Source organism: Protomyctophum parallelum (assembly GCF_964188405.1).
Source record: "Protomyctophum parallelum genome assembly, chromosome: 13".
Taxonomy (NCBI): domain Eukaryota; kingdom Metazoa; phylum Chordata; class Actinopteri; order Myctophiformes; family Myctophidae; genus Protomyctophum; species Protomyctophum parallelum.
In genome coordinates, this window is record NC_139708.1 from 32,324,378 (window position 1) to 32,337,944 (window position 13,567).

The window sequence follows — 13,567 nt, forward strand, 5'->3', positions numbered from 1 at the left end:
ACTAGGCTTCTTTCCATGTAGGAGGACTGTGCAAAGTTTTGGTGAAACGTCAACATAACAAATCAAAGTGAATGTTCAACTTCAACACAAATTCTCCATAGGCTATCGATTAAATAGTATTAGTATATTTACCGGGACAAGATTAAGTGATCAACAACGGCTACAGTACACCGTAATTTCACGCGAATCGACGTTGATCTTCCACTTTGATCCGCTTGGGCCCTACTTGCCTGGGCCTGGAGTGTAATGTAGGCTCAGCCTCAGCATTTAATCATCCGACTTCCTCACTGTTGTGTTGTATTGCCACTTGCCGTACCTTGACTGTTGCTCTATCTCCAAGGAAACGGAGCAATTCTGCAAACAGACACACGGGGGCGCACGTTTGGAAAAGCAGAAGGAACCTGCTGCTACCTGCATGCATTCACTTCAAGTGGTGACCTCTCTAGGCTCTAGATTAAGTTTAGATTGTGAATGAATGGTGGTTTGTTTGTTTTGGTTAAGAGAAATGTGAATATGATACAAAGAAAAGCATGCACTTCAAAAACACATTTGATATCTTACATTGCATGATACTAGATCTCTGATAAGACAGACAGACCGCAGACAGAGAGACAAAACAGCCTCTTGAATGAACGGGCAGGGCTCATTTGTGGTGAAATTGTTAGATTCGTGTATGATATTTTGCAGGCAAAATGTGGCATTGATTCCAGTAGTTCCTCTCAGTCCAGGCCCCTCTTCTCTTCAGGTGGAATAGAAAGCTGGAACAGCATCAGATGAACAGATGGCAACCATATTTCCATCTAAGTGCACTTTGGCAGCACACTGACATAATAATCTATCTTAGTGGGTAGCAGGACACTACACTGCAACACATAAAAACAACACACTGTGCATACATTTGCAAATGGTCAGAAAGCATCAACATATCCTGCAATATTATAAATATTTATAAATATATATGGTACATTAATTGTAAAAAAAATATATATATAATAATCATAAATACAATAGCAATTATAGTCACCACAAAACCAGATCGTGATTGCAGAAGGCTAGACGGATTCAAAGAAATCTAAAATAAGTTAAATAACAAAGAAACTGTAGGCCTATATTCTTTTATAAATTTGCTTGTGCCAATAAGCAACTCCAGATCAGTTTGTGTTATGCATGCCAAACTGTCCCCACTGTGAAACCAGTTGTATACTGAACTAACTCTCCTCCTTTCCAAGGCATAACCTTCTGCTTCAGGGTAGATTGAACTTACAAGTGGGGGTGGGTGAACTATCTTTTCAGTCTTGGGTAACACACGAAATGATGGCTAGAATGATAGACAATGCAAAATACAATTAATTTGAGGTCAATTGCTTGATGATAAGGTCCTATAATGCATGCAGTGCTGCAAATATGCGTAATATAATTAGGAGATAAATCATCTAATGGCGATCAAAAGTCCATTGTGATGCATTGCAACTATGGCATGACTTGTTAGCTTCGATCATATGGTTGCATTCACACTTATGAGGCCATTAATTAAACATAATCGCTCCATGAATGGTGAGCAATCAATCCCAAAACATCTATTACCAACCAGCCAATAACACTTTATCACTCAGCCTTGCAACTGCTCATTTAAATTCATAATGGACATACCAAAAGCCTAATTGAGAGCAAATGTATGTCAACAATATCCCCTCCCACACACACACACACACACACACACACACACACACACGCACGCACGCACGCACGCACGCACGCACGCACGCACGCACACACACAAACACACACACACGCACACGCACACGCACACGCACACACACAGACAGGGAGCACATGTTATTCAGTTGAAGAATTGATAGGTGTGAAATGGACTGGTTGGTTTGTCATAACCAAGTTGTTGGTCTTCCATCTGGACTGTCAATATTGATCAGGCCTCCACTAACTCACTATTAAGGATCTGCAGACTGTCAAAGAGGCCTGACTAAATCAAGACTAGCACAGAATCCTCCTGGACAACTTTATATAGACTGTGACCCCAACCCGCGGCTACAAAATACTGTACAAAGATAGACTCCCAACCCCCCCACTCCTCCCATACCAAACAAAAACGTAATAACAGAAAACCTTGTATGTCCAAAACTCCTCAGGATTCAATATTCAAAAACAGCAAAAGCAGCAGATCTACAAGCTCTAAACATGTTGCTTCGCACCATGTTTCAAGCTTGTGGATCTGCTACTTTTGGTGGTGCTTTTGTGTGACACTGTAGAATAGATCAAGTAGGGCATTAATTTACAAGAAAACACGAAAAGGTAGAATATGGAGATTAACGTTTTATGCCCGACAGCAACGATGTAAAAAAAGTATAGATGGGTAATTGAAGCTGCCGGATGTTGTGTGTGAGAGACTGTCTGAAAAGTGTGTACTGACGGTGAAGCAGGCCAAATAATAGACAGTCTTGAATTAAAAGGAGACAACAAAGAGCCACCGTGTATACTAGAGAGACTACACAATTGCAACTCTTCAAGACAATACACAACACACACACACACACACACACACAAAGAATAAAAATAGAGAGTTGTAGTTAATAAAAGGATTCTGAGAATAACGTTATTGTGGATCTGATCTGGTGTGTTCAATATGGTTGTATTCTGGCATGGGTGAAGGAAGTTGCTGAACTGTCATAGTTGGAACTGAAAAAATACATCGTTCTCAGAGGAAGAGCATATTTAATCATCTCTGTCCATAAAAGAAGAAAAATAATGGCTGTTAATCCGAAAATTGCATTTCCTGTAAAAGATCAAATAAAAATACTCATGATTGAAGGACTGATTGAAGCTGCAAATGCCATATAGATAATGCCACAGCAGCCACGTACATGAAGCAAATCAATAGAGCAATCTTGCCAGATGAACATATTGGATGCCACCATCCATGGAATAACCAGAAAACCGTGCTTCATTGAGCACTGCAGCGTCCCAAATTACAGAATCACTATTCATGCGTGTTATTATCACCATCTTTGCCCAAAAGCAAGCAAACAAAACACAGTCTGAATGCTCAAATGGTGAAATGGTGAATTCTTTACTTTACAGGTGAACAGCATTCAAATCAAATCACTGACGGCTGAAAATTATAATTCCAACTGATTGGATGCCTTCATGGCATAATAAATAGAATTTAAGGTCACTGCTAGGTAAATTAACACCAATATGAAGAGCATTACTCAAGTGTCCATAGAACAAACTATCTAAATCGCTTACCATATTTAGACAACACATTGACTGCCGTGGACGGAGATCTCTGTCTTTTCAAATCCATCGGTTCACTGACGTGGATGGAGATCTCCGTCTTTTAATGTTGTATGTTGATTAAAGTTGGTCGCGGTCCTCAGCTACATCTGGCTCTGGAATGCTAGTGCGACGTAAACAGGGCGATGACCAGAACATCTAATTTGCTGCCGGCCATCCATCCCCGCTTACCTTTGTTAGGATTATTTTTTACATACTTTTATCCCATTATCCCAGATTCCGATTCTGATCAAAAAGAGCTTTGTTTACGGCCAATCCGGCCCCGTCACTGATCGCGGTTACAAATGTATGTATCGGATGACTTAAAAAAATAATAATATTAATTTATTTATTTATACGTGGCAGTCAATGTGTCAGGTTTTGTGCAGGTGAAAGGGATATTTCACTTTCGGTTTCATGTTTGGTTTCATTTCAACATTAGACAGTTGATATTTAACCATGTTCAGGTGAATTTTAACCATGTTAGATTAATTGGAAAAAACCCATCCTTGCTACTGGTAAGGTAACTGATATTGTCCTTATGTTTTAGCCCCTCCTATATTCAGCTATTAGTGTAGATTTCCATCCTACACAAACATTAAATTCCCATTGGTTTAATGTTTGTCTTTACTTACGCCATTGACAATGAAGGGAAAATTTACGTCATCATGTGCCTTATATTGTCTTTTTATTGTTAATGGTGTTTAATGTTTAATGTTTTTTTTTTCACCTAATCAACATGAGTTAGACTTTAATATATTAGCGCCCCTCACTTCACACGGGTGTGATTTTTGTCCTACACAAACATAAAATTCCGATGGACAATGGAGAATTCTACGCCAGTGTCTGAGCAAATAGGCATATGTCTATTTGACATCATGATGATGTACGATGATAAGCCCCGCACTTCAGACGGGTGTGATTTTTATTTCAATTTCAATAGTTTTTAGTTTTCAATTATCTAGATACTCAATCAAACAACGTAAAGACTGTTTGAGGTGTTCACAAAAGCCAGAGTAGATGTTAAAATGACACAAAGCATGTTTGAAAGTGAAATATCCTTTTAACTCTGAAGATGACTTGCATTTAAGGGAACAACACTGATATAGCCCTCATTATGCACCATTAAACTGCCCTTGATCACAGTAGATTTGTGGCTGAATATACTCACGATCCATGAAGCAGGACGGTAGTTATTTTAGGACAGTGATTCCCAAACGTTTGTAATTTCAAGGACCCCCATAACAGAGTTACAGACCTGTAAGTGTCCATTTGGAGCCCCCTCAAGAAACCCAAAGACCCCACTTTGAGAACCACCTTTATAGGACATACTGTATGTCCCCGAGACAGGACCCGAGACAGATGTTACTGTATTAGATTAGTAGTTAAGTTAACTCAAGTCTTAACATCCATAATCATAAATCATTTCAAAGCAGGGCCAGTTACAACTCAGGTCATATTGAACATATATTTTCTAAGCATTAGTCATAATTCACAGTTTAAAGTTAAATTTAATAATACAACTTTTCAGATTTCTAGTCAACTGCATTATCTTCTAGGCTACTGTTTTAGGCTCGTGCAGGTATTGTCAACTCTAGCAAACTACTGCTGAGAAAAGCATTTTATGCCTTTATAGACGAGCAAAACCGTACAGTGTCCAAAGCACACACATCCATCATTTCCTCGTTTTATTCAGTGATAAATAATTCTGCTATGATCATAGGCTTTATGTGTAGACATCTGATCAAGGCTATAGACAAAAATTAGAGGGCACACACTGCCACCATTATTAGAAAATAATAGCAGAAACAAAAAAAACAAAAAACAATGAGGTAAGAAGTTCTCTCTTTTTGTACATTTGTGTGGTGCTTCTATTTCTGCTGCCTATACTGTTGAATACACAGCGCTTGCTAATACAGAGATCCCCGCCTTTTGTGTCTGTACATTATTAAACATAACAGGTCATGGCACAATACCGAATTGAACCGGGGCAAGGCGATGTGGAGTCCATCGTTAGCGCTGTACATTGGAAACAAGGGTGAGAGAAGAAAAAAAGGCTAAGCATGGAAACGAAGAGAAAATGACAATAAACGCTCTTGTGTCTCAGTCTGGAACCATGTCAGCACACACTTGTCTATATGGTGGAGATCTGAGTTTCATTAGGTTTAATGCTGCGTCCAAAACATGTGTACGTACATGCGTGAATCTATACTGTACATGCATGTATCTCTATATTAGAGTGTGTGTGTGTGTGGGTGTGTGTGTGTGTGCGCGCGTTCACAGACTTCAAGAGCAGCACACTGAGGCACAGCCTCATGCATGGATCTGACCAGCAGTCCTCGTGTTTTTAACATTCTGCGAAACAAAAAAACAAAAACAAAAAAACAATGAGCTTGTTTCCCTTATTTCCCCTCCAGTATGAACAGCTTTAAAAGGAGAATACCAATCGTATTCATGCATGCATGTCATTGTCATACTTTGGTGTCGGGTCTCCATTCGCACCATCTGCTAAAAAGGCAGAATAACGTTTATGTCCAAAGTGAGCTAATTGGAAGTGGTAAGCCTTCTGCTACTAAACTAATAGCGCTGTTATAATATGAAGCGTGCGTGTGTGGGTGTGTGTGTGTACAAGTTCAGAATGAATATTGTATAGTTCACAGTCTTTATTCTCTGAGTCACAGAGTGGAGCCCATGTTATCTGATATTTAGCTGCGATACAGTTGTTAATGCTGTTCATATTGTGCTGTCCTATAAAGGCATATGAATATCATATGATGGTTATATAAACAGAGCGGTATTCCCCTTTTAAAGGTGCTTGATGCTTCATGTGTACTCCGGCACGCACCGGTGTCGCATGCCGAAAAGAGCAGATCTACAGACTCAAAACATGTTGCATAGTGCGAAGCGTTGTGAGCCTGTAGATCTGCTGTTTTTCTGCACGCAACACCATCGTATGACTAAGTATAAATCAAGGCTTGATTCGCTGCTCTGCCTGCAGGTCTCGAGCAGTGGTGGAAAGTACATTTACTTAAGTACTGCACTGAAGTAAAATGTTTAGGTACAGTATCTGTACTTTACTTGAGTATTTCCAATTTCCAATACTTTTACTTTTACTCCACTACATCTAAGATCCAAATATTGTACTTTTACTCCACTACATTTATTTGAAAACTTACTTTGTAGATTTAGATTAATATTACAAAACACACATTAACCACTCTATATATATTTCAGCCATTTTCCAAAGATTGACATTTTGAGTACATTTTGATGCCAATATTTTTGTCATTTTACTCAAGTACATTTTGAATTCTGGACTTTTCCTTGTAATGGAGTATTTCTACATTGCAGTATTGATACTTTTACTTAAGTAAAACATGCAAGTACTGTTTCCACCACTGGTCTAGAGTGTGACCACGCTCCGGCTCCCCGAGGCAGAGCTGGCTGCTTGGAGACAAGAGACTTCAACACACCTGCCTCCCTCCCGTCTCTCAATGCAGCAGCCCACCCAGACAGCTGATCACAGCTGTTGTCCCCGGCCCCCCAAAACTCCACACCTGGGGGGGGGGGGGGGGGGGCTTCCTATCTTACATGACAGGCAGCAGTTTACCCTGTTCAAAAGCCACAGAGGCTTCGATAAACGTCTAGTACACGCAAACTGAGCTCATGTTGTAATAAAATAACATTGAAAAGCAAGCCTAGGGCCGATAAACGTAGTCGAAATATCAGACCCGTCTGAAGTGAGTGGTGCTGTTGGGGTGTCTGACGATTGGTTGTCTTACTATTGGTTGTCTGACTATTGGTTCTGTACTTCACAGTACTGTACTGCACTGTACTGTTCTTTGTAGTACTGAACTGTACTGTACGGTGTAGTACTGTACTGTACTTGTACTGTACTGTTCTTTGTAGTACTGTACTGTGTAGTACTGTACTTGTACTGTTCTTTGTAGTACTGTACTTCATATTACTGTACGTTGTTTGGACTGTACTGTACTGTACTGTACTGTTCCTTGGACTCTGTGTGTGTGTGTGTGTGTGTGTGTGTGTGTGTGTGTTTGCTCCACATAGGAGTGGCGCTAGCACCACTCAAAAAAGTGGTTTGGGCAGCTTCAAATGCAAATAAATCAGGGTAATTTTTCCTTTTATTCAGAAACACGTTGTTTCGGTCCTGAGATCTTCATCAGCAGGTTGTCTTGGAAGGTTTTAGGGCCGTAATGTTGCGATTCTCAATAACAAAATCCCTCATTTTGTTTTGCATCCGAAGGCGGTGTGCAGGTTTAGTTGTTTGGGGGGGGGGGGGGGGGGGGGGGGAATAAAAGAACACAAAGTGTACAACAGCGGGGAAAAAAAGTAAGAAAGAATCACACACACACACACACAACTTAAATAGTCAGGAGAAGCTGGGAATTGCGACAGGAGTGGTAGTGATGGCAACGGTTTCTCACCGAGAGTGGAGAGGTGTGTGTGTGTGTGTGTGTGTGTGTGTGCGCGTGTGTGTGTTGAGGGCGAGTAGGTGGGCGGGCGGTCAGGAGCGGAGGCGGCGGGGAGTTGGAGTTGCCAACCACATTGCGGCAGCGGTTGCCATGGCAGCCAAGGCATACGTGCTGTTGTTTGCTCTCCGTCTCTCATAGTGGACCCACTCACCCGTACACATTCTTTACAGCCCGGTTTACACTCGTCGTAGGACGTCGTAATATCAGCGGTTCCCAACCTTTTCTGGATCAGGGCCCAATTGGGCCGCATGGATTCTCAGAGCATGTTTATTTGAACAATCAATCAATTGATTCGTGTTCCGGCTTGGATCAATGGAACTAACCTAGTATACCGGTACTTGAAGTTCTTATTCATCAGTATTCACATTTTTCATGGTTTTAAAGAAAGAAAAGTTTTTTTCTTTACAATGTTAATGTTATAAATACAAATAATTTATGTGTAGGCCCACTTGCAATGTCCTCACGGCCCACAGGTTGGGAATCGCTAAGATTTACTGCATAAATAGGGCTTCGCTCCTCCCCGCCAACCCACCCCGGCGCTCTCCGAAAGTGCAACGACAACAACAGGAGATGACCGTGTCACATAAATAAACAAGTGGGGGGGGGGGGGGATTCAGATGGCCTGGGCAGCACTATGTCAACCCTCTCCTCATCACGCTGAGTCCGTGTCTCAGTTTTGTTGTTTTTATTTAGCATTTCCGTTCATCTATTTAATTGTACTTTGTCTTTAAAACAGTTTGCTGTGTGGCTCCGCTGTGACTCCTCGCCACAGGGTGGACAGTTCATCCCAGAGAGACATTCCTGGTTCTGCCAGAGTTCCATTTCCACTTGCTGTCTTCATTTCATTTATTCTTTTAGTAATTCATTATTTTAGTCATCGTCTGTATTGTGTGTGTGGTTTTGTTTGTTTGTTTGTTAGTTTCATTTTGTTTTGATTGTTTGTTTGAATTCCGTGAATATCTCAAAAGCCCTCCTGTTTGGTAGTTCCACAAGGCAGTGCTTTGAAGAAGAAAGTCCTCAGCCCGGGAGGCAGACCTTGCCTGCGAACAGCAGTCCCACTATGGTGAAGAAGATGGAGAGCACGAAGAGCACGTAGGAAGAGCCCACCACCGTGTTGTTGGGCAGCTTGTAGGGCTGGCCCCCCACCTCGTTGATGTAGAAACCTATGGGGAAGATGAGCGCTGCCATGCAGAACAGGATCACTAGGGGAGAGAGAGAGAGAGAGAGAGAGAGAGAGACAGTTCAGTGATTCGCTTTCATTTCAAGGACCCACACTTTGATATGCATTAGGCTACGTGACAGACCTATAGTGTACAACCGTTACTGCATTCTCAGTTGTACACTCTCATAGTTAAATAATCACTGAGGATTTTGCAGTGTAGATTGGGGTCCCAGAGAGAAACCTGGGAAGACCCAAATCTGCAGCTTCCACCTCAAAAACAAGGAGGCTAAACGGGAGCTCAATGTAACCTGGGACGGAATAAGGCCTGAGAACTACCAGCACCCAGTCTACTTGGGAGTAACCTTAGACCGAGTCACCGTACCCTCAGCTACAAGGAGCACATCCAGTCTACCTGGGAGTAACCTTAGACCGTACCCTCAGCTACAAGGAGCACATCCAGAAGACGAGAGCCAACTTGTCCACCAGGAACAACCTCCTGCGCCAATTAACCAACTCAAAGTGGGGAGCTCACCCAAGCATGCTGCGTACAACGGCACTAGCCCTGTGCTTTTCCACCACCGAATATGCATGCCCAGCATGGTATAACTATAAATCAAGCCACGCACCCAAACTAGACCCCATCCTCAACCTGCTGGAGAGTGACTGGGTGCATCAAAACAACCCCCGTACAGTGCCTCTAGTCTACGCCCTCTCTGGCATATCGCAACCCCTGACATCCACAGAGAAGTCTTCACCAAAGCCGAGCGCACAAAGCAGGCCCATGTCAACCGGCACTCAGGTCCAGAAGTAGCTTCCTATGCCACTGCAGAACTGGAAACTACACCATCTGTTGCCAGGACTACGGAGTGGCACAACCAATGGAACAGCCTGGGCAGCCAGACAGACAACCCAATGGACAGAGAGAGGCATCACCCCAGATGAATGCCTTGCGACTGGCCATGACCAACCTTGGGCCGTCTGGAAAACTTTGAACCGTCTGCGGGTTGGCGGAAGGACACTGCAAGGCATCCATGAAAAAAAGTAAATTGACATGCTCTGATGCTTGTGTGTGCGGTGAACCACAAACAATGGACCACATCATGAGATGTTGCTATGCTCCACAATGTACCGGAGTCGACCTGGCCGAGCCAAATTCCGCTGCACTCGCCTGCGCCAACCACTGGAAAGACGTGATATAGAGGTTGGCCGCACACAAAGAAGAAGACTGCACTCTCAGAGGAGCACTCTCCATTTTGGACCCCTGGTGGTCCCTGGACCCGATGTTGAGAAACAGCAGGTTGCTTCACCGTCTAGAGCCTCAGTTATACTTAGTTGCGTGCCGGTATTGTGCTCAGTAAATAGCACTAGCAGATCAAGCTCACAACACATGACAAATGCGACGAGTTGTGAGCTCTGCTATTTACGGTATGCAACACCAGCATGCAACTAAGTACAAGTATAACTCAGGCTTTACAGTACATCACACAACAAACAAAGACCATCTAAAAAAACAATACAACATCACATACTGCCTCTAAAATCCTCTTCACACACACATCCGGGACATGAGCGACGGAGCCATGACACGCCTAGCACTCTCAATTGTTCGGCGAGACACTGTTACGATTATGGCTGACAAATTATTCGCTTGAGCAGGAAATACGTGGCCGTGGCCATGCCCATGGCCATCGACTGCTGCATCAGACAGACTGGCCCCTGTGTACAATGATACGAGATGCATCTGTGGTTTTCCTGCTCATTGTGTTCTTTTCCATTTCTCATTTCTTCTGGTCACGTCATGTGTCCAGTTCTATCTGTATATCTGCTGTCGGGCAGAGATCAAATACCGGTAGGTCCAAAATATTAACTTTTCAGGAAATGAAAACAAAATAAAAAGAAGAAAAATGTGGAGAGAGAAAGAAAAAGAGTTGCATATATATTGTCAGTCACATACTTGAATTTGTTATTATCAACACTTTTCCAGCTCAAGTGGAGTCAGGAGGAGTTAGTTTTTTTTAGAATGTCGAACCGTAAATTCGAGTTAGGTGGTTTGAACGACATCCAATGGAGTTAGAAGGTTTAGTTACAATCGCTTTTTAAATTGGTAAAATATTTGTCACACACACACACACACACACACACACACTAATAACTGCCTGGTGTCAACTTGCGACTCACCACCGTCCACCCTTAGAGAGAGACTCCACACTCTTCCCAAAAGACACTTTTGTTAAGATGAAATAATTTATTGCAACAATGATTTGCTGGTGTCCCGTGATATACACAATAATCTGCACAAGCATGACACATACTCTGAGATGATCACAACCCCCCCTGAGGCAGAGCCTAAATACAGTTATTACACAGACATGATAAATCGACATTAAAACTGCTCATAGGGCAGAACCTGAAGATTCACCGAAATTAAAAGGATGTCATATGAAGTTATGAACCCAGATTTGAATGACATATTGACACAGTGAAGACCTAAATGATCCTACAGGAGGAGACTGCATTGGTGGAGGGAGTTGGATCACTGAAGCGCTGTCAAATGTGGCAGCAGCAAGAGATGATGTTGAGCATGTTACAGTGCATGCTGGTCAAATGGACAGCTTCATCCATTATAGATTCAACCATTAGGATCATGGCCGTACATAATTGGAGGGTATATGAGAGTAGCTTCCGTGCCTGCCTGAACTACCGTGATGACCGTTCCATCAAATGACACAGTGATCACCATTACTGCCTCCTGGACACGGATATAAATCTTGCTTTAGCAGGAGTTTTGTACACTCTGCCATTGCAGCATTAACCAAACTGCCTGGCTGACAATGTTCTGTGCTAGGAGGAGGTATGGGTGTATTTAGAGAGATTCTATGCTTTTTTTATTACTGTGTTTGTGTTTCTGTGTTGAACGGGCTGTGAAAACAAATTTCCATCTGGGACAATAAAGTCTAATGATTTCTATGGTTCTCTGTAGCCAACCTGTTTTATTTTATTTTCATACGCTGTAAAATCCTAAGGGAGTGTAAACACGGACATGTAAAGCTAAGGAATTTGCAGTGTGGGGGATCTAATTTCAGAAAGCAAACAACCATTCGGGGTGTCGATTACAAAAAAAAGGTTTAACCATTTTCAAACTGGCATCCCCATTTTCCAAAATAATGAACAGATCTACAAGCTTTGCAGTGCATTGTGGGCTTTTAGATCGACCACTTTCATGCATCGTACGCACGTATAAAATAGGGCTTAAGTGGTTAATAAAGGAAGTAGAAGGAAGTACAGACCGACAGTGTACACAGAGCGACAGGTCAGATAAATACATCAACGCCAGAAGCCTTTAGCCCTCGCGCCTCACTTCCTGTCCTCTGTGTCACAGCCAACTACAAAAAGTTATCAGTGGCTGCCTGGCTGGGCACATGCCACTTGAGCACAGGCTGTGTGTGTGTGTGTGTGTGTGTGTGTGTGTGTGTGTGTGTGTTGCACACAAGGGTCGATATGTCCCAAGGTCAATATGTCGTGTCACCGACAACAAGCCTCTTTTAAATTTATTGCACACAGTGAATAAAGTAATTCTGATTATTTGTTACATGATGACGCTTTGGACACAATCAGTGATTTGTTAGCAAAATTGTGCTAACTGTGATGAAAGCCATGACATTCAACTCAGCAATGGCATTTCTAAACAAAATCTGGCTGCAAAATATAGACTGTGGGAGTTGACGAGAAATAAAGTGACATGGCTTTTTTAACAAACTCATCGCTCCAACCCCCCACCTCCTGACGATAACGCAATTTCAAAACCCACTCATCTGATCTGGGTAGCATCATATCAGGCAAACAGAGAAGTTGTGAGGATCTGCATACCGGTAGCTACTTTGTCCAAGGACATGAGCACATGCATGCAATGGAAATGACTACAACCACACACATTCACTAATTACACACAATAAAGGTATGTAGGACAGTGCATGTGGGGTTTATATGTATAAACCGTATGTCCGTACACCTACAGTAGCAGGCTGAATTTTCTGTGGGCATCATTTTCCACTTCAACCTTACCTAGTGTCCCTATTCTGGGCATGCCGAAATTGCTGTGATGTGACGAGAGAGAGCGAAAAGGGGGTTTTGATGTGAGTGACAGGATATATCAACCCTTAAGCAGGGATATGTCAACTAAGGACATAATGACAATAATTAGTAAGGGATAATGTCTGGCTAGGTGGTCATTGTCGGGAGATAATTCACCGACAGGGTGATTAACCACCGACGTGAAGTGGATGTGGTTGATCAACCTGACGGTCACAGCTACTTAATACATAAATTAATAAATGGACCCAAAACACAACAAAACAAGGTATTTCCTTGCTTGCGGTAATGAAAGTATTCCATAAGTGTCGCGCTGGCCGGCGTCTGTCCAGCTGTAGCACAGTCAGAAAACAAGGAAGTGAGTTGATCAAATCCATTTCCGGGTACTGCTTTGTCTATTTCTCGCTCAAATGTTTTCAAAAACATTTTTGAGAGCAATGTTTAGCTGTAAATGACATTGTGTGTGTGTGTGTGTTTACATGGCTGTCATGTTGGAAACAGCAGTAAATCAAGCAGGGCGCAGCAGGTGCTC

At 42.4% G+C, this 13,567-nt stretch overlaps 1 protein-coding gene across 3 annotated transcripts in view; it reads right to left on the reverse strand.

Annotated features, from left to right (window-relative positions):
• Positions 1–4,966: 4,966 nt before the first annotated feature.
• The window catches only part of mosmoa (modulator of smoothened a), a 29,639-nt gene continuing 21,038 nt past the window's right edge, over positions 4,967–13,567 (reverse strand). Inside the window, exons 3-4 of one of the 3 annotated variants that reach the window (XR_014570168.1) lie at positions 7,178–8,986; positions 4,967–7,111 (exon numbers count right to left, since the gene is read on the reverse strand). Coding sequence is in view for 1 of the 3 variants with exons in the window: in XM_083780302.1 (XP_083636428.1) it covers positions 8,802–8,986 (185 nt within the window). In the remaining 2 variants the exon portion in view is untranslated. Of the gene's footprint in view, positions 8,987–13,567 lie in introns of all 3 variants that reach the window. The other 2 variants (XR_014570169.1, XM_083780302.1) reach the window with 2 other exon arrangements.